At 49.2% G+C, this 19,876-nt stretch overlaps 1 protein-coding gene across 1 annotated transcript in view; it reads left to right on the top strand.

Moving 5' to 3' along the window:
* The first annotated feature begins 462 nt into the window (after positions 1-462).
* Positions 463-19,876, top strand: part of PLEKHG3 (pleckstrin homology and RhoGEF domain containing G3) — a 77,049-nt gene continuing 57,635 nt past the window's right edge. The window contains exon 1 of the mRNA XM_066388039.1: positions 463-698. Coding sequence (XP_066244136.1) covers positions 666-698 — 33 coding nt within the window. The 5' untranslated portion in view covers positions 463-665. The remainder of the gene's footprint in view (positions 699-19,876) is intronic.

Genomic DNA, 19,876 nt, shown 5'->3' with positions numbered 1-19,876 from the left:
CACGGGTCTGGCACTTAACTTTCTTTCCCACATGCTTCCGCCCTCCTCTCCCACAGCAAGTTCCCTCCCTGCTTGAGACACCGGGAAATACTCAGTTCCCTGGGCACGATCCTTTGCAAAGCCTCCCAGCAGATGAAGAAGGGGTGTGCAGCTTCTCTAAGGCTCAGTCCGCTTGCCACTGTCTGGCACAGGTGGGAAGAGAAATTCCTCTGAGGTCCTCGCTTGTCAGACAGATCAAGCCCTGCCCCCAAGCACAAAGGCTGTTTCCTCTTGTCTTAGCTTTTCACCTTCTTATTTCCTCACCATTGTGAAGGCAACACTCATCGGGGCATGTAAAGGCACCGTCCCTGCCCTGGTCCTTGCCCTGGAGACGCAGAATCTGTCGCCATCAGTCAGGTGAGAAGGAAATTGCAGTGCTGAGGTTTCTGGCTTGTTCCTCACTGAGAGAGAAAACCTCAACCGTCAACAAACTCCAAACCAATCAACCTAACGATGCTGATGCCGATGCCTTGAGGCTGCTCAGTAGCCGGCCCCATCTGTGGCAAATAAGATCGAAGGCCGCCTGGGCACAGAAACCAAGGTGAGGAAGGACAAAAGATGAGAAGGAGAGGAGAAAGCTTGAGAAGAGTGATGCTTGAAGCTCACAGGGAACGAGACCAGTGAGCATGGATCCCCCAGGTTCCCAGGCTGCGAGGCAGGTAGGACCAGGAGGTGAGGAGGACAGAGGGCATGGCCGGTGGGAGAGCCGTGAAGAGAAGGCTTCTGTGTCCCAAGAGGCGAAAGGAAACAGCTTTGAAAGAAAAGCAAACGTTCCAGTGAGCGAAGGGGATTAGGATGTTAAATATCCAGACTCGCTGACCCTGGGGGAGGCTTGCACTGGGGCTCCTGTCGCGGACACACGGCTGCTGCTGGGACTGCCGCCGATCGGATTTGCCCATATAAAGCGATCTGCAGCGGAGGCAGAGTGGGGGAAGAGGAGGAAGCTGGGGTGGTTAAGGAGATATGTTTAAAAGTTCAGCGCAGAAGGCTGCACACTCTGTGATTCTATTTACACAACATTCTGGAAAAGGCAAAACGACTGAGAAAGAAATCAGACCAGGGCTTCCCAGAAACTGCAAAGGGCCACAGGGGAACTTTTAGGAGTGACAGACCTGTTCTGTGTTTTAATTAAGAGGATCATTCCGAAACTGTACACATTTGTCAAAATTTGTTGAAATGTACACTTTAAAAAGGTGATTTTTAACTGTATATAAATTATGCCTCATTAACCTGCGTTAAAATAAGTTGGTGGAGGTGTCAAAAATTACATACATCTCAGCTGTGTAAAAAAAAAAAGAGAGAAAAAGGCAACCTCTTTTTTTTTGTTTGTTTTTGTTTGGTTTTCAGCCTCTTTATTTTTTTAGAACCTATATAAACATCACAATTCTCATTCCCAGGAATATTAAGAGGAAGACCTTAAATTTGCCAGTTAAAGGAAAACCAGTGTCTTCCACTTTAAAATAGTTTTACGAAAGTAGTTCAGCCTCTTTTGGATAAATACTCAGTCCAGTTCCTGCCTGGACTATTGTTACCTGCTCTCTGGGTGGGCCTCCTCGTGCCCCTCCCTTTGCCCCCCAACCTCGTGTATAACTCTGAGGCAGTGGGAGAGGGTGGCTGGTCTGGCTGCTGGACCCTGTGCTGTCCTCTAGTCCTCAGTGGCCTCTGCAGAAATGTCTCTCACCTGATCTGCCGGCATCGCGGTTGACGTCCTGGGTGGTGGGGCCCGATGATCTAAGTGGCTCAGGTGTCCTGTCTCAGCCCTGCTGGTTCTGTAGATACAAACTTGCATCTATTCAATGTGTACATTCTCCTTTTTCTAAGGCAGGGCCACAGGCTCTTAGCTCTCAACATCCTTCTGCCTTCTCTTTTGGTTCTAGAAACTTCCAAGTTTCTCTGGGCCACATGCAAGCCAAGGGGAACTGGGGTGGGCAGGGTGAAGGGCAGGGGACCTCTAAAGTCTTTCTGCCAAGCTAACCATACCACACAGTTGAGTCCCCACTTGGACAGAGGGACATACCGCATGGTGATGGCCCCAGGGTCCCAGGAGAGCAGTGAGGGACAGATCTGTTTGTTTCTGGCATGCTCTCAAACCCGGTGATTTCCCACTGTTCTCCACACCGCCATCAAGGCTGGGTATGGCAGGGGGCCCTGGTGGGGGGCCTCCCCAGCCCCTCCCTCGCTCCCCCCAGCCACCAGAAGGGTTTGTGCTTCCTCTTTCTACGTTTCAGAGACTTCCCTCCCGTCATGTCCTCCTTCTTCCCTGCCCTCTGGATTTTGCTCTAGCCCTCTCTCTCCTCCCCTAGGCCGATAAACCCCTGGTGCATGCTGTGAGAGAATATAGCTCACTGGGAGTGAAAATGCCTTGGACAGTGGTTCAAAATACAGTATCTTTGTTACTGTAGGACTTCAGGAAGAAGGCAGTCATTTCCAAGGGAGTGTTTTTGCTGCCTTATTCAGGGGTTGTCTTTAACATGATACAAGTTTTTTCAAAACGATGGAATTCCCAACCACTCCGATACACGGCGCATACACTGCGTTATCTTTCCCGAAATTTCTTTTTTCTCTTCCTTCTGTGTTCCTAATTTACCCAGGTGCCTAAGTTGGAAATCGAGACTTCTAGAACCCTTATTTTATATCCAGTCTATCACCGCACATTCTTCTTCCATAAACCAGGAGAACTCTTGTCTCTGTCCCCTCTGCTGCTGCCTTTGTTCAGGCCCTTGCATTCCTCACCTGGGGTGTTGGAATGGTTTTCTGTCAATCTTTCTACTCCCACATTTGTCATTGCTCTCCTCGATCATCCTGATTGCCACTGGCGTGACTTTTCCAAACACATATCATAGCTTTGCTGAAAACCCCTCTGTGGGGCCCCCACGCCACAGTCTCTGCTCACATCAAATGACTTGTGGTGGGTTGGCTTTGCTGTGCTGGTTCCCACCTCTGTGCCTTTGCACACTCTGTTCCCTATGGCTGGAATATCCCTCCTCACCTTTTCATGTAACGTCCAGTTTAAAGATATCCTTCTCATTAAAGTTTTTCTTGCCCCTCCAAGCAAGAATTCTATGCTTATCATCATGGTACGAACATGCCTCTCTCAGGACACTTGTCGCTCAGAATTGTATGACAGTGCTAGGCTGTGAGCCCCTTGGGGACCCATGATACAGCCACAGTAATCTGTTTCCCCAGCGTGTAGCACAGTGCCTGGCCCAAGCCGGTTGAATGAGTGAATGTGATGGTGAGTATCAGCTCTCGCATGGGAAGAGATCTCGAAGGTCGCTGTGTTCAGTGTTTGCATTTCCAGAAGAGTCTCAGAGAAGTTGTCACTAGGCTAACCTCCCACAGGTTAACCCTGGTCCTTTGACTCCAGGCTCAGAGCTCTTTCTATCACTCTATAGGGCCTCCAGGCACAGGCCAGGGGTCAGTGAGAAGACACCAGAGGCAAAAACTTAACCCAGGGCCTAGTATAACTTATCCTCAAGCAGGAAAATGGGTCACTCCCACAAAGGGTTTTTGTAAAACCCTCTCACCTGTGCAATTGGAGAGATGTACACAATGTCAGCATGAGCAGCTGGCACCTGAAGTTACAATAACAATGCTGTGGAAGAAATTTAAATAGGAGGCTCACTAGTTCACTACTGATCTGTTTGGGGCACAGCCAATTTATCTAGCCTGATTACGCCACCATCATCATGGGGATATTATTGCTCTAGTTCTCCTGCTTCTTTTTTCTTTTTTGTTTTAGTGAGAGAGAGAGAAAGGGAGAGAGACGAGAAGCATCAACTCATAGTTGCAGCACTTTAGTTGTTCATTGATTGCTTCTCATATGTGCCTTGACTGGGGGTTCCAGCCAAGCCAGTGATCCCTTTACTAAGCCAGCGACCATGGGGTCATGTCTATGATCCCACACTCAAGCCAGCGACCCTGTGCTCAAGCTGGCAACCTCAGGGTCCTCAGTGTCCCAGGTAGATGTTCTATCTACTGCACCACTATCGGTCAGACTATTGCTTTATTTCTTTTATAATTTTTTTTACAAAGTAGCCATGTGTACCTCCCCTTGTGTCCTCCTGGAGACTCCGTGTGGGGTGATGGAGAAGTATGGGTCTTAGGGTCTCAGGCCCAGACTGAATCTTGGGTCTGCAGCTTACTCATGGCATGGCTTAGGACAAGTCACTTAGCTGCTGTGTACCTCAGCTTTTCTGTTTGTAAAAACAGAGGTCATGCTAGTGTGCCCCACAGTTGTCATGGGGGTGAGGAGAAGGCACTAGGGACGCTGCTCGCGAGTGGGTGAAGGCTGGCCCCGGAGCTGGAGCGCCTGGGCTCGACCTCCTGTTCCAGGCCTTGCAAGGTGTGTGACCTCAGATGCATTACTTATCCTCTCTGCAACGGTTTTTCTCTTGGAGTCCCTGAGTATTGTCAGTATCCATGTGGCGCTTGGACAGTGCCTGGCACATAGGAGGCACCACCTACGTGTAAGCTGGTGATATGCTGAGCATGGTGCCAGGCACCTAATACACAGTGTTCCCTTCTCCTCCCTCTCCCAGAGGGCGCCCAGTCTGGGCATCTGCGTGCTGGATGCAGGGGGCCAGGGGCCCATGCTCTTCAGCCCGCCTGGTATCAGCTCATGATGAAGCTGGAGGAACCAAGCCCTCCCTCCTCTGTTGAGCCAGTGACAAGTCAACTCTGTCTCTTGGTCACTGGAGTCATCATATGTTGATCCCCCACCGCTACCCTGTGTAGGGAGCCTGACTGCTTCCCACCCCCCAAGCTCTGCACGGCAGGAATAACAAGCGCAAGCCCAGCCCAGGGCCGTGCCCGCTGCCCCCGGGCCCAGGGCAGTGCGGTCGCCTGTTTGGCGGGGCTCAGGTGCTTTGTGCAGTACTGCAGCCTGGGCCCTGGCACCCGAAACCTCCCTGAGGCCTGTTTGGACCTGTTGTTCCTTGGGTTTACTAGTCTCGGCTCACTTGCTGCATGCCAACCTCAATTACCTCCCCCATTCGGACACATCCCCAGGCTCTGAGAGGAAAGATCAGCCCCCTCCCTGGGGCAGGGAAGAGGGGGCGCCCGGACCCTGCTGCTGCGGGGAAGTTAGAAGGAAGACAGCACAGGTCTGCAGGTCCTGCTTCTGTGTCTCTTAGAAACCCCTCTACCCTGTGACAGTCCGGGGTCCCAGAGGCTACAGAGACCGGAGAACCCCTCTAGGCCCACTCTTGCCTCGCCCAGAAGCCGGCCTCCTGGACAGCTGGTGCTCGGGCTCCATGTGAGTGGGCATGCCCTGTCACAGCCCACTGCCTTCCGCCTTGCTCACACCGTCCCTAAGCCCTTCCCCTGCCTGGAACTGCCGCTTCCAGAACTTTGACCCGGTGTGCCCAGTCCCTCTTCTCGGTGCAGGGAGGTTTGGGAAGTTATTCTTCACACTCTGTGCCCCACCCCCCACCCCAGCTCCTCCAGGCTAAACACCTTCATGTTTCCTCACAAAACATGACTTCTAGGCCCCCTCTCCATTCGGCCCATGACCACTGGATTTCTTTCATGTCATGTCCACAGAAGAGCAACTGTAACTGTAATAATAAAGCCAGCAAATATTCATTCAAGGATCTATCATGTGGTGGGCATCTCACCAGGTGCAGCAGGGGGAGGGGCACACAGGCATCACACCTGGTCTTTGTCCTCGGGGAGCTGACCACAGAGGTGAGAGGGAGACAACCTACCCCCACATTTGCAGGTGATGGCAGCCACCTGCCCTGTGCCTAAGTAGTAAAAGGTTAATAGGGAGAGGATAGCTAAAGAATACAAAGTTTCTTTCAGCAGGGACGGAAATGTTCTAAAAATGAATGTGGTGAAGGTATATCTGTGAATATACTAAAAACCACTGAATTGTACATTTTAAATAGGTGAATTGTATGATATGTGACTTATATCCCAATAAAGTTGTTTAAGATTTTAAAAGTTTAGCCCTGGCTGGGTAGCTTAGTTGCTTAAAGTGTTATACCAATATGACAAGTTCGCAGGTTCAATCCCTGGTCAGGGCACATATAAGAATCAGCCAGGCCCTGGCCGGTTGGCTCAGTGGTAAAGTGTCGGCCTGGTGTGCAGAAGTCCCGGGTTCGATTCCCGGCCAGGGCACACAGGAGAGGCGCCCATCTGCTTCTCCACCCCTCCCCCTCTCCTTCCTCTCTGTCTCTCTCTTCCCCTCCCGCAGCCAAGGCTCCATTGGAGCAAAGATGGCCCGGGCACTGGGGATGGCTTCTTGGCCTCTGCCCCAGGCGCTAGAGTAGCTCTGGTCGCGACAGAGCGACGCCCCGGAGGGGCAGAGCATCGCCCCCTGGTGGGCAGAGCGTTGCCCCCTGGTGGGCGTGCCGGGTGGATCCCGGTCGAGCGCATGCGGGAGTCTGTCTGACTGTCTCTCCCCGTTTCCAGCTTCAGAAAAATAAAAAAAAAAAAAAAAAAAAAAAAAGAATCAGCCAATGAACCGCCGGTTTGAAACCCAGCACTTGTTTGGTCAAGGCACATATGGGAGATGATGCTTCCTGCTCCTCCCCGCTTTCTCTCTCTCTCTCTCTCTCTCTTTCTGTTTCACTCTCACTCTCCTCTCTAAAGTGAATTTTTAAAAAAAATCAGCCAATGAAGGTGTAAGTAAGTGAAACAACAAATTGATGTTTCTCTATCAAAAAAAAAAAAAAAAAAAAAAAAAAGAAAGAAAGAAAGAAAGAAAGAAAAAGATTTAAAAGTATGTTCTATCTTCTACCTTGAAAAGTATTCCTTCATAATGGCCTACAGGTTTGGATTTAGAGTTCTCAGTCCTTGGAGTTCTGCAGGGGAATGTGGCAGCACCAGAAGAGCTGGTCTGGCTCTCACACCTCCCCACACCCCATCTTCCCACCCCGGCTCTGTCTGGCCCCCTGAGAAGCCTTGGGAGCACGCCTGTGGACTCCGAAGCTCACTAGTTCCAGCTCCACCCACAGTCCCCCAGCCCATCCCACCAGCACCCTTACGGCTACTTGGATGTTCACACTGGTCGTCCGGTGGTGGGATCTACCCTTGGAAGGTCAGACTCAGGGAAGACACCATCATGAGCCCAGGCAGGCTAGGAGCCTTTGGCTAGAGAATTCCCGAGCGTGGTCCAGAGCGGTGCTGTACCACAGAACATTCTGTGGCTCTGGAAACACTCCATATCTGCACTAGCTAATATGGTAGTTACTGGCCTCGGAGGGCAGTCGAGCACTGGAGATGTGGCTATTGCACCTGAGGAATTGATTTTTTTTTTTTTTTTACAGAGACAGAGAGAGAGTCAGAGAGAGGGCTAGACAGGGACAGACAGACAGGAACGGAGAGATGAGAAGCATCAATCATTAGTTTTTTGTTGCGCATTGTGACACCTTAGTTGTTCATTGATTGCTTTCTCATATGTGCCTTGACCACGGGCCTTCAGCAGACCAAGTAACCCCTTGCTGGAGCCACCAACCTTGGGTCCAAGCTGGTGAGCTTTTGCTCAAACCAGATGAGCTCACGCTCAAGCTGGCGACCTCAGGGTCTCGAACCTGGGTCCTCGGCATCCCAGTCCGATGCTCTATCCACTGCGCCACCGCCTGCTCAGGTGAGAAATTGATTTTTAATTGAGTAACATTTAAATTTAAATTGCCACATGTGGCTAGTGGCTACCATCTTAGACAGGAAAGGTCTAGAAAGGGGTGTGGCAGGGCTCTGACTGGACATGTCCTGTGGACTTCATCCCATGAGGCGGGGTGGGCCAGAGGAGGATCAGAGTGGGGCTCCCAGGTCAGGAAGACCCTGGAAAGGGGAATGGGGTTTGTTCTCAGAAGGAAACTGTCATCTAAGGCAGCACATTCCTGTCTAGCCCAGTTCTCCAGATCTCTGACGAGAGAGAAGCAGATGGCTATGGGGTAGGAGCAGGGGAGTGACATGGGGCACCCCCAAACAAGTCCTCCTGAGATGTTTGCAGGGACCTATTTCACACAGGACGCTTGCTCTGGTAGTTTGGGCCGGCTAGGATGTGGGTCTTGGCAGAGAGAGGGGAGGCTATTTTCTCTGCTGAGGCCATGTGAACAGGGCAGGCCATGTGCATAGTTTCCATGGTATAATCTGACTATAAAGCCCTGTGTGTCTGGGAGGGAGGGACAAGGAGAGGCCCTCAGCCTGGCCTCAGTCAGAACTGGGCATTGGCCCAGGAGGCACATTCTCTTCAGATTCCTGCAGGGTCCCGAGCCATGAGGACGGGCGGGCCGTGCCTGGCTGGCCAAGCCTTTGGAAGCTCACTCGGTCGCTGATTGGGGTGAGGCTGCTGGCTCTCCCAGATGCCTGGAGGTGAGGTTGAGGAGGTAATCTCCAGAGAACAGGGCTGGGCGAGGTGCCGCAGAACACAGGATGCAGAGTCACTGGGAGGCGAGCAGAGGCACACTAAGGAGGGCCTCGTTGTCCACACTTGGCTCCCGGCTCCCACCTGCAAAACAGACACTGTCTGTGGGCTGGCTGGCACCCAGCCTCGAGGAGGAAACCGAACAGAATCATTTGCCCAGAGCAATTCTAGGCGGGTTTACTGAGTACCTTTTGCTGCTGGAGAAAGGATGTCTCTAAAAAATACATGCCACTTGGCTAGCCTCTGACAACTGGAGCTTTGCAGGCAGAAGCCAGGGCTGCAGAGCACAGGGCTGCAGAGCATGGCCCAACATTTGTTAAGCAACTGCTAGGTGCCTGACTCTGTGCTAAGTGTGTTTGCATGTTTCATCTCATTTGGAACAATACTGATTAATAATCATTGTTCTTGAGTGTCTACTAAGGGACCAGACATCAGTTTGTTTAGTCCTCATAAACCTCCCTGTCTAGCCTGACCAGGCAGCGGCTCAGTGGATAGAGCATTGGACTGGGATGCAGAGGACCCAGGTTCAAAACCCTGAGGTTGCCAGCTTGAGCACGGGGTCGCTGGCTTGAGTGTGGGATCATAGACATGACCCCATGGTCTCTGGCTTGAGCCCAAAAGTCACTGGCTTGAAGCCCAAAGTCTCTGGCTTGAGCCCAAGGTTGCTAGCTTGAGCAAGGGGTCATTCACTCTGCTGTAGCTCCTGGGTCAAGTCACATATGAGAAAGCAATCAAAGAACAACTAAGGAAAAAAAAAAAAAAGAACAACTAAGGAGACTAAGGAGCCACAATGAAGAATTGATGCTTCTCATCTCTCTCTTTCCTGTCTGTCTGTCCCTATGTGTCCCTCTCTCTGTCAGTCACAAAAAATAAAAAACAAAAAACAAAAACACTTCCCTGTTTATGGGATGAAGGAAACTATACCTCATGGGTAATTTTGCCCCAAGTCACTCAGTAAGGAAATGGTCTAGAATTTGAACCCATACTCGACCCAACATTCCCTGCTCTTGACCATTGGTTTTCCTGACAGATATTCTGGCTGTAGGTTTTTAGAAGCTCTATCGCAAGGGTCTTAGAAATGGACCCTCAGGTCTGAATTATCCAATTTGCCCCAAAAGCTCCTGCTTCCTTTCTATATTCTGGCTCCTTTTTGGGCCTCGAAGCCTGCAGTCTCAGAGGTACTCTGTCTTCGACAGTGTCTGTCCCTTTGTCTGCTCTGAGTTTGTTGTGACGTGTGGGGTGGCAGCCCCAGGCCATGGAGGTTGCCTGAGACAATCCAGCCTTTCTGAGAGCGGCTGTGCCTCGAGTCTCAGGCCGCAGCCGGCACACACAATGCCCTCTGTCTCTGCCAGCGCAGAAAGGCACATTATTGTGGTCGGGTGACTTGGGCTCCGCTGGGGTGATGTTTGTGGCCTGCACATCCCCCATGGCGCCTCCCTAGCCAGGGGCTGGCCAGAGGCCGGGTGAGAGGGGATGCGGGGCACTCCGGGCCTGGGAGTCCCTTCCTATTGAGGCACCTGCCTTGCCTTGCCTATCAGATTTGTCCCCTCACCTTCTATCCCCACCGACAGGTCTTTTCCTGGACCCGCACCTCAGACTCCTGAGCCTTTGAATGCTCTAATTTAAGTTATTCTGAAAAGCACACAGTGCCATGCCTGGCACCTCAGGCTCTCCTCAAATGTGACCTGATTTCTTCTGTTTTCCTTTGCTGGTTTCTCACGTTTGGACTTTTTGTAGATGGGAGATCATAATTCTGTCATCAGGAATTTTGACAGAGACGCTGGAAACAAGTGTGGTTTGTTTGTTTTGTTTTTTGTATTTTTCCGAAGTGAGAAGCAGGGAGGCAGTCAGACTCCCACATGCGCCCCACCAGGATCCACCCAGCATGCCCACCAGGGGGCGATGCTCTGCCTATCTGGGGCGTTGCTCCCTCGCGGCTGGAGCCGTTCTAGTGCTTGAGGTGGAGGCCATGGAGCCACCCTCAGCACCTGGGCCAACTTTGCTCCAATGGAGCCTTGGCTGAGGGATGGGAAGAGAGAGAGAGAGAGAGAGAGAGAGGAAGGAGAGGGGGAAGGGTGGAGAAGCAGATGGGTGCTTCTCCTGTGTGCCCTGACTGGAAATCAAACCCAGGACTTCCACACACTGGGCCTATGCTCTACTGCTGAGCCAACCGGCCAGGGTCACAAGTGTGTTCTTAATAGCAATAATAGCCACCATTTACAAGCCCTAGCATGTGCCAGGCACCTGGCCAAACTCATATCCTCATAGCAGCGCTGGGAGGGGTGCACTTTCTAGTCCCATGTTAAGTGGAAGAAATGGAGGCTCAGAAGACTTGAGTGTCTTGTCCAAGATGGCAAAGCTGGTACGTGGTGCAGCTGGGAGTCAAACTCAGTTCTTTTTTTTTTTCATGTCACTCTTTATTTTTATTATTATTTTGGGTTAAGCCATTTTATTTTATTTTTTACATTCAATATTATATTAGTTTCAGGTGTCCAGCACAGTGATGAGGCCACCATATACTTTACAAAGTGTTCTTCCCGATATTCCCAGTACCCCCCTGGCACCAGACATAGTTCTTACAGTGTTACTAACTGTATTCCCTGTGTTGTACTTTATGTCCCTGTGCAAACTCAGTTCTGACAAGTTCAAGTACTCATGTTTGACTGTTCTGTTTAGTGCCTGATTAGTTTCCCAGGGCTGCCATGACAAAGTACCAAAAACTGGGTGGCCTAGAACAACAGGCATCTATTGTCTCACAGTTCTGGAGGCCTGAAGTCCAAGATCAAGACATCGATAGGGTTGGTTCCTTTTGAGGACTGTGAGGGGATGATCTGTTCCAGGCCTCTTGCCTAGCTTCTGGTAGCTTGCCGGCAATCTTAATGTGTGCACTCCCTGTGTGAGTGTCTGTCTCTGTGTCCGAATTTCCCCTGATAATTAAGATACCAGTTGTGTTGGATTAGAGCCAACTTATTTTAATTTGGTCATCTGCAAAGATTTTATTTCCAAATAAAGTCACATTCACAGGTTCTGAGAGTTAGGACTTTAACAACTTTTTTTTTTTTTTTCCGGGAGGAGCAATAATTCAACCCATAAAAGCACCCTTCCTTGTTTAGTATCCTGGTGGCCCAGGATTTCTTAGTAAGAGGAGGTAATGCTTCCTTCAGCTCCAAGGGCAAGAAAGTCTCTTTTTAGGACCCCTTTCACTTGCTCACGTGGTATACACACACACACACACACACATACACACATACACAGCTATAGTGCTGTGGTCAGGACAGGCTGGACTGCCACATTAACATCTGGACCCTGTGGAGACAGTGGCACATCTGGCCTGGGTGAGGCATGGAGGGTTCCAGGTGCTCCAATAGGAAAAAGAGGAAACAGCCAGCAGTGTGGACCCCCAGCCTCAAAGCACAGCGTTTGCACACAGGCACACCAGATCTGTTCTTAAAATACCCCATTTCCCTTCAATCCCTGTATCCTTCCCAGATGCATCCCCTTCACCACCCTTCCGGGGCCTCAGCCCTCCCTGCAGTCTGAGCATGAGAGGCAGGGAGCCTGTCTGTCTCTCTCGCTCTAGCATTTGGTGCAGCACTGACTATTTATGGAGCAGGGGAGGGACGGAGACAGCTTGCCAGCTGCAGTGTGGACTCTTCCATCTCCAGCAACACCCACCTGGTTAGTTACTGTCCTGCTGGGTCGCACTCAGCAAGTCCCTACTCATCTGGTGTGGGTGGGGCCCGGGACATGGCATGTTGGGGGTAGAAATATTGCTTCCTGGGCTCCTGGCCTGAGGGATAAAGGCAGGAGGACTTTCAGCCCCCAGGCACTATGGTCTTCTAGCTGCCTGGCTAGCTGCAGCCCGAGGCTTTCTCTCCTAGCTTCTCTGACTCCTAGCTTCTCCTCTCAGCTCAGCCAGCCCATCCCAGCCTCCTCACCCCGGGAGGCTCCTGGTCAACTTTCTGTCTTCTTAGCATCTTGCCTATTTCTGTGAGTGGATTCCTCCATACCAGGGCTCCCTGGCCTCATACACACTATGCACAGTTATACACACACATGCTCACATACAACCACACACACACACATACACACACACACACAGAGCTACTACGGTCAGGACAGAGGCTGGACTGCCACACTAACATACACATGTTCACACACATGCTCGTACACACTTGAAAGACTTGCAAATATTCACACAATCATAAACATACATGTTCACATACAACTGTACACTTTATAGTCACCGACACATGTTTACACATACCCACACACACTTTATAAGTTACACACAGTCACATACACACACTTTCACACATACACACATAATTCTCTCTCTCTCTCTCTCTCTCTCTCTCACACACACACACACACACACACACACACACACACACACACAACTTCATCCATGCTCCCAGAACCTCCCTGCTTAGGGTTGTGCTATGCTAAGCAGGGCTTCCTTGAGTTGGCTCCTTAATTGGCTTATAAATTGTCTTAGTGGACAGAGGGCCTGCAGACAGCGCCACAGGGCGGGGGGCCTGGAAGCCTGCCTTTTGGGTTAAATCCCAGCTCCACCATTTGGGTTAAGTCCCAGCTCCACCGTTTGATGAGGTACTTGCCTTATTTCTCCCAATCTCATTTTCTTATTTGGAAAACGGGGCTACTGTTACTCATTTCATGGAGTTGTGCAAACATTAGGCAATGGGTTTGACAGACGTAGCCTGGCATAAAAGAGGTAGTTATTATTTATTTCAAAATTCAGCTGTATTTATAACAGTCCCATTATTCACAACTCAAAAGGCAGAAAAGGGTCTCAGTGAAGTCTCCCTCCATCCCTGCTCTTACCACTCAGCCTCCTTCCCTACAACCAGTGTTAATCAGATTCTTACATTTTCTTTAGAGATCTTTACATATATGAGTAACTGTATATGCATGTATTATTATTTTTCTCCTTTTCCCCCACAAATACTGTGTACATACTGTTCGGTGCTTTACTTTCCTCACTAAGTATATCTTGGAGTATGTCCCGTATCAGTACATTAACGGCTTCCTCATTCTTTTCTGGCTGCTTTGCATTCCATTATATGGAGGTATCCTCATTTATGTAACCAGTTTTCAATGGAAGGGACATTTAGGTTGTTTCCAGTCTTCTGCTATTTCAAACAAAGCTGCAGTGAAAAACCTTGTACAGACATCATTTCCCACAGGTGGAAATCTACCCACGAATACTGTAAACACTGTTAAATGGACACCAAAAGCTGCTTTTCCTGTCAGAGGGCCACTCTTCCTCTTTCACAGGCACCTACTTCCATGATCCTGGGCTGCAAGAAGTCTGATGGGCAATACTACACACCCTGGAGGGCACCCAGTGCCATACACAACCCAGACACACTTCCTTTGGCTGGAGAGACAACGCTTTGTGTTTCCGCTGGATTCAGTCTGCATGTAACGGGGCTAACACCGCCTGTAGGGGAAAGGACAGGGATAAATACATTGTACATAGATCTGCGGAGGAGAGGGACATTTGCCAAACAAAGAACACAATGCTCATTTTGTTTACCTGTTGCTTCGTTTAGTCAACAGATAGTCACTGGACACATACTACCTGCCACACATCGTGCTGGGGATGAGGCTACAATGGAGTCAAGCCAGGGCAGGCCCTGCCCTCACGGAGCCTGTGGTCATACAGTGGGGACAGACACAAAGCAAATAATCTACAAACAACACAAGCCATGACAGCGAAGCAGGGAGTACAAAGAGCATTCTTCAGCTGAGGCCCACCGCAGAATTTGGAGAAAAGCAGGGCAACCCTCTAGGTTTCCCCTGGAGCCTTCCAGGGTTCTTGGCCTTCTTTTCTGGTTATGTTTCTACCTGTCACCTCCTTTTTTTCATGTACTCTGGGCAGCTGGGGCCCGGCAGCTGGGTTGGGGTAGTGGACACTGCCATCTACGCACAGATGGACGTCTCAGACTTCTCTGCTGCTGCCCACCGTCAGCCTCACCGGTCTTGGAGAATTGCTTTGGTCACAGATGACAGTGGGAGCCATAAAGTGAGGAAAGCTTAACTGTCACTCCCTTTTCAGGCCAGGGCTGGCCTGGGCCACAGAAGCTGCTTTTGGCCAATTCTTATGAGCCAAAGCTGGCTCACTCTTCCTGACATACAGGAAAGCAGCTATCTGATAAAGCTGGGTGGCACTTCAGTGTCAGCTGGTAATGGGCAGTCCTCCCAGGATTATTTGCATATTAGATGATACCACCTTGAAGGCTTTGCTTAATGCAAAGAAGTGACTTACTAATAATAGAGGCCACCCAAGTGGGAACGTTTTTTGGTGGTGGGTCACAGAGGACCTTCCATATTGGCAACAGTTTATTTCATTTAAGATGGTATTTTCTAACATCTCTGCCCTGATTTTATTGCTGTTTTAACTGTTTCTGTAGAAATGAAACATTTGCTCAAGAGTGGGAGCTCTGAACTCCGTGGCCCTGGGAGGGTGCTCAGTTGGTTGGAGTGCTGTCCCAATACTCCAAGGTTGCACGGTTTGATCCCTGGTCAGGGCACATCCAAGAGTCAACCAATGAATGCATAAATAAGTGGAACAACAAATCAATGTTTTTTTTTCTCTCTCTCAAATCAATCAATTAACAAAACAAATAATAATTAAAAAAGAGTCAGAGCTCCTCATATCGAGCCCTTGTTATTCATCAAACTCACCTTCTAAAAGGCCATCTCCATTGTGACAGTGGACCCATAGCACTGCCACACTGAGGGGACAACAGAGTCACAGTTATGTCAGCGTGGTGGGTTGGTTTTCAACTTCTAGAATCAATCTGTTGTAAAAGAGAAAGATTGAATTAAATGTTTCCAACCGCGAAGATATAAATTTAAAAGTACAACTGACCCAAGTTGGGGGCAGAAGGAGACATCTTGGTGGAAGGACAGGTCCAGGGCCCTACCTAATAAACTCATGTTACAGAGTGAGGAGACTATTGAAAATTGACCCAACTAGAAATCACGTGAGCTTTAAGTACATTGTTCCAAGTCACAAAGATAACCAGTAGAATAACTGAAAATTATAATGACTAAAAAGGAGATTGGGGAGAAAGGCGGGGGTTGGGTTATGCCTTGCCATTCTTAGGGAGGCATCACAGATATCTGAGATTGATAAGTAAAAGTTTTGCAACAAATTACTCTGTGTTAGGGGGATGACCATTAAACGGAGAGAAGTATAAAAGTGGTTGTCCCTGGGAAGGAGGACCAGAGTAGGGCAGGGAACTGCTGCTTTTTTCTATAATCCCTATTATATCATATTGAAATTATGGGCAGGTTTTACTTTCACAAAACTTACAAGAAATTATTTCTCAATTTTCCACATTTTTCATAATGGGCATGTATGGTAATAAGGAGGTATGATCAGAGAACACATAAAAAGCTTAACTATTTATTATTTATTTTACGGTTTTCATTCTCATAAAAACATGTGACAAAATCCACCATCTGAACCATTTTTAAGTTTACAGTTCAGTAGTGTTAATCATACTCACATTGTTGGGCAGCAGACCTCTAGAATTTTTTTCACCTTGTGAAACTAAAACTATTCAATATATATGCACTGAACAACAGTTCCACATTTCCCCTCCTCCCAGCCCCTGGAAACCACCATTCTACTTTCTGGTTTTATGAATTTGACTACTTTAGATGCCTTGTATTAGTGGGAATATGCAATATTTGGCTTATTCCTCTTAGCATAAGGTCCTCAAGCTCCATCCATGTCGTAGTATGTGACAGGATTTCCTTCCTTTTTAAGGCTACATAAAATTCCATTGTCTGTATCTATCACATTTTCTTTATCCATTCATCCCCGAACACACACTTGAGTTGCTTCCACCTCTTGGCTATTGCAAGTAATGCAGCAATGAACATGAATGCACATACTCAATTTATTTTTTATAAAGGACACCACAAATAGATGCAGAAACTATGGTCAGAGGAAGTCCAGAATTCAGTTCAGTCCCTCCTGGACCAGAGCAAGCCCAGGGCATGAACTCTCGGGCTCCTGCCTTCATCCTCCTGACAGCGAGGGAGTTGCTCAGGGCCCGACCCCTTGGGCTGGCCTGCTGGCAGGAGGAAGCTCTGGGTGGAGTCAGGGAATAGAGTGGAAGGGGCACGGAAAGGGGCCACATTGGCATCAGCCTGGCAGATGGTGCTCTTTGTCATCCATCTACCTCTGCAGAATTTCCCACTGTCAGAGTCCTCCCAGCCCTGCTCATATCTACTCAGTGCCATAGTCTGGCTCTGGTGCCTGCAAGATGTGATTCAAGTTCAATGCAAAGGCATCTGATGAACTCACTTCCCCACAAGCTCAGTTTTTTCCTTTAGTCTTGAGTCTGCGCCTTGGTGTTCATTTGCAGGGCTGGTTTAGGTCTCTCCTGGGTTCTCAGGACCCATTCACCCAGTCCTTTTCTAGGCTGGAGGCTGTAGGTGGAGCCCTGTCACTCCTGCTGGCTAACTTGGATAGTTTCCCACTGTGTTAGGTGACAGATTGTTCTTGGACAGGAAATCATTTAAGTTCAGCTTTTCCTCTGATGATCTGGGAGGCACTCAGTCAACACAGTGAACTGAATGAAATCCCACAGGGACCTGGTCATTAATGGACCTGTGAGCTGGGGTCCTTGCACAGTGGGAGATACTTTCCATAGCGGGGGGAGGACTGTGGGATATGGGGTCTCCAAAATCATGGGATTGGCAGTGGGTAGGTGTTCCCTATGGGGCTACTAGGCAGTTTGGAAGTTATTTCCTTCCTCACTGGACTGGGGCTTTGGGGACACCTGGTAGCCTCAGATGATCTTTTGTGAGGTCCTTTTCAGAGGCTGTGGCTCTCAGAGGGAGAGGCTGAGTGATGACAGTTGCCAGAGTTCAGGCAGCTGATGTCTGTGTTCAGGAAGGAGGTTGACACCAGGGTTCTTCCCTATTTCCCATCCTACACCATCTGCCTTTCCTGATGTAGATGGTTGATTGGGATGTTCCGTTCCAATTTAAACTGTCTCTTCCCTTCCAAGCCTGGAGATGGGTGGGAGAAGGATGTTCTCTAAGCCTTAGTGTCTAACACATAGCCACTAGCCACATGTGGCTGTTGAAATTTAAATTAATTTTAATGAAAAGAAAATGACGAACTCGGTTCCCCATCGCACTAGCCACATTGCAAGTACTCAGTAGCCACATGCGGCCAGTGGCTACTATAACGCCCGCTGCAGACTTAGAACATTTCCACCGTCACGGAAAGGTCTGTTGGATGGCACTGCCCTAAGCCTCCTCTCTTTTCTCCTTTATGATTCTGATATGGAGAGATTGGAGGCTGCTTCTCCCTTAGTCTGGGGCCCCTAGACCATGCTGCCTATTGAGAATTCAAAAGCAGAGAATGAGCAGAGAGGAAATATCTTCAGTCCCCACTCAATATTGAGTGCAAGACGGCCAGCCCGAGGCTCAGAAATCTTCCTGTGTGTGACACCTGCAGTCCTGAAGCTGCCATCCCAACCCTATTTCATGAATTTTTCAGGGGGTCCCAGCCTAACCCGGTCTTCTGATCCAGACCCCGTTCCTAACACACCTCGTCTCCTTGTGTGTTTACCTAGCTACTAACCCTGCTGCGGTGTCCTGGGATCGAGAGCCACTGCCTGCACACAGGCTCTCCTGGCCTTTCGTCACGTGTTTGCCTGTGGAAGAGGCTGGTCATTAGGGTTGGGGAGAAGTAGGGACGTGTCTATCTGGGGCATCTGAAACAGAGGATGAGGTTTTCCAGAATAATGCAGCACAGCCTTCCGTTTTCCCCAGAGCAGCCCAAGGTTGTCCTTTTCATCTTTCAGGCCCAGCCCACAACAGCAGGCATGTGTCCCCATGTGCCAGTCAGCTTCGGGTAACATCAGGGAACCTCTTTTACCTGCTTTGTCAGAGAAACGTCCTCTTTCCCTGGGGGTTGATAAGCTCCCAGCATATGAATCTAGGGTTGCCAGACCCTGACTTCTTGGCCTCACAAAGAGAGCCAGCCATAAGGTGGATCTCAGAAGAGCAAAAAAGGAAAAGAAAACAGAGCCCTGCAATGTTATTAGAGCCAGTTGTGCCTTCATATTTTGCAAACAAATATAATTCTTTATCTGGACTTTCCAATTATGAGACAATTAAAGCTTAAGTTAGTTTGTATTGAGTCTGTCACTTGCAACCAAAAGAATCCTAACTAATCCAGAGTCATTAGATCCGAATGTTTGGGAGCAGAAAGCTTGTTTGACAACCAAGTTCAAGTCATTGCCAATATACCCGCAGGGAATGACCAGCCTGAAATAAGAAGTGAACCAGTGGTTCACATACACCATGGTCACACACAGACCAAGTGGTTCACATACACCATGGTCACACACAGACCAAGTGGTTCACATACACCATGGTCACACACAGACCAAGTGGTTCACATACACCATGGTCACACACAGACCAATCTTGACTGCAGGTTTGCCTTCCCAGCACTTTCTTCTGCTCCTGATATTTCCTCTCCTCTTCAGCTCTCCTAAATTCTCTGTATCTCTCAAGACCCTGTTAGAGTCTGCCTCCACCATGAAGTCTTCCCTGACCACCCCAGCCTCTACCCTCAGGCTTCTGGTACCAATTATAATTATCAAAGAATGCAAAACATCTTATAGCATGTCTGCTTTCATTGTTTAGAACGGCATGTTTAAGATTTTTTCTTTTCTACTTTTTTTTTTTTTTTTTTTTACAGAGACAGAGAGTGAGTCAGAGAGAGAGATAGATAGGGACAGACAGACAGGAACAGAGAGAGATGAGAAGCATCAATCATCAGTTTTTCGTTGTGACACCTAAGTTGTTCTTGATTGCTTTCTCATATGTGCCTTGACCGTGGGCCTTCAGCAGACTGAGTAATGCCTTGCTCGAGCCAGTGACCTTGGGTCCAAGCTGGTGAGCTTTTGCTCAAGCCAGATGAGCCCGTGCTCAAGCTGGCGACCTCGGGGTCTCGAACCTGGGTCCTTCCGCATCCCAGTCCGATGCTCTATCCACTGCGCCGCCGCCTGGTCAGGCTTCTTTTTTATGTTTGCAGTTCATCACCTCCTTCCACCAGCTCAAGGTCAGAGATGGGAGCTGATGCTTTGTGTCCCTGACGGGAGCCAGCATAACGTCTGGCACATAATAGAACCTCAGTGAATGTCTGTGGATTGGAAACTTGTGGAAACCAGTGTGAAAGTTTTAGGAGTCAAGTCTTTCTGCAGCTCTCCTCGGCGGGAAATAAGCACTCCATTGAAGCATCCAGGATGACAGTGGGTTGCATTTCTCTAGTCAAGTACCTGGTCTGTTACCCAAGGACTCTTTTCCATATCGGGGAGTAAGGATGGCGGAAGGGAGGAGCAGGGGAAGAGAACGGAGAAGAGGTGAGAATGTAGATCTTCGCTTGGCGGCTGAGAC

The sequence above is a fragment of the Saccopteryx leptura genome, chromosome 6, assembly GCF_036850995.1.
Source record: "Saccopteryx leptura isolate mSacLep1 chromosome 6, mSacLep1_pri_phased_curated, whole genome shotgun sequence".
Classification (NCBI taxonomy): Eukaryota; Metazoa; Chordata; class Mammalia; order Chiroptera; family Emballonuridae; genus Saccopteryx; species Saccopteryx leptura.
Note: the sequence above shows the minus strand (reverse complement) of the source record. Positions and strands in the feature narration are given on the sequence as shown.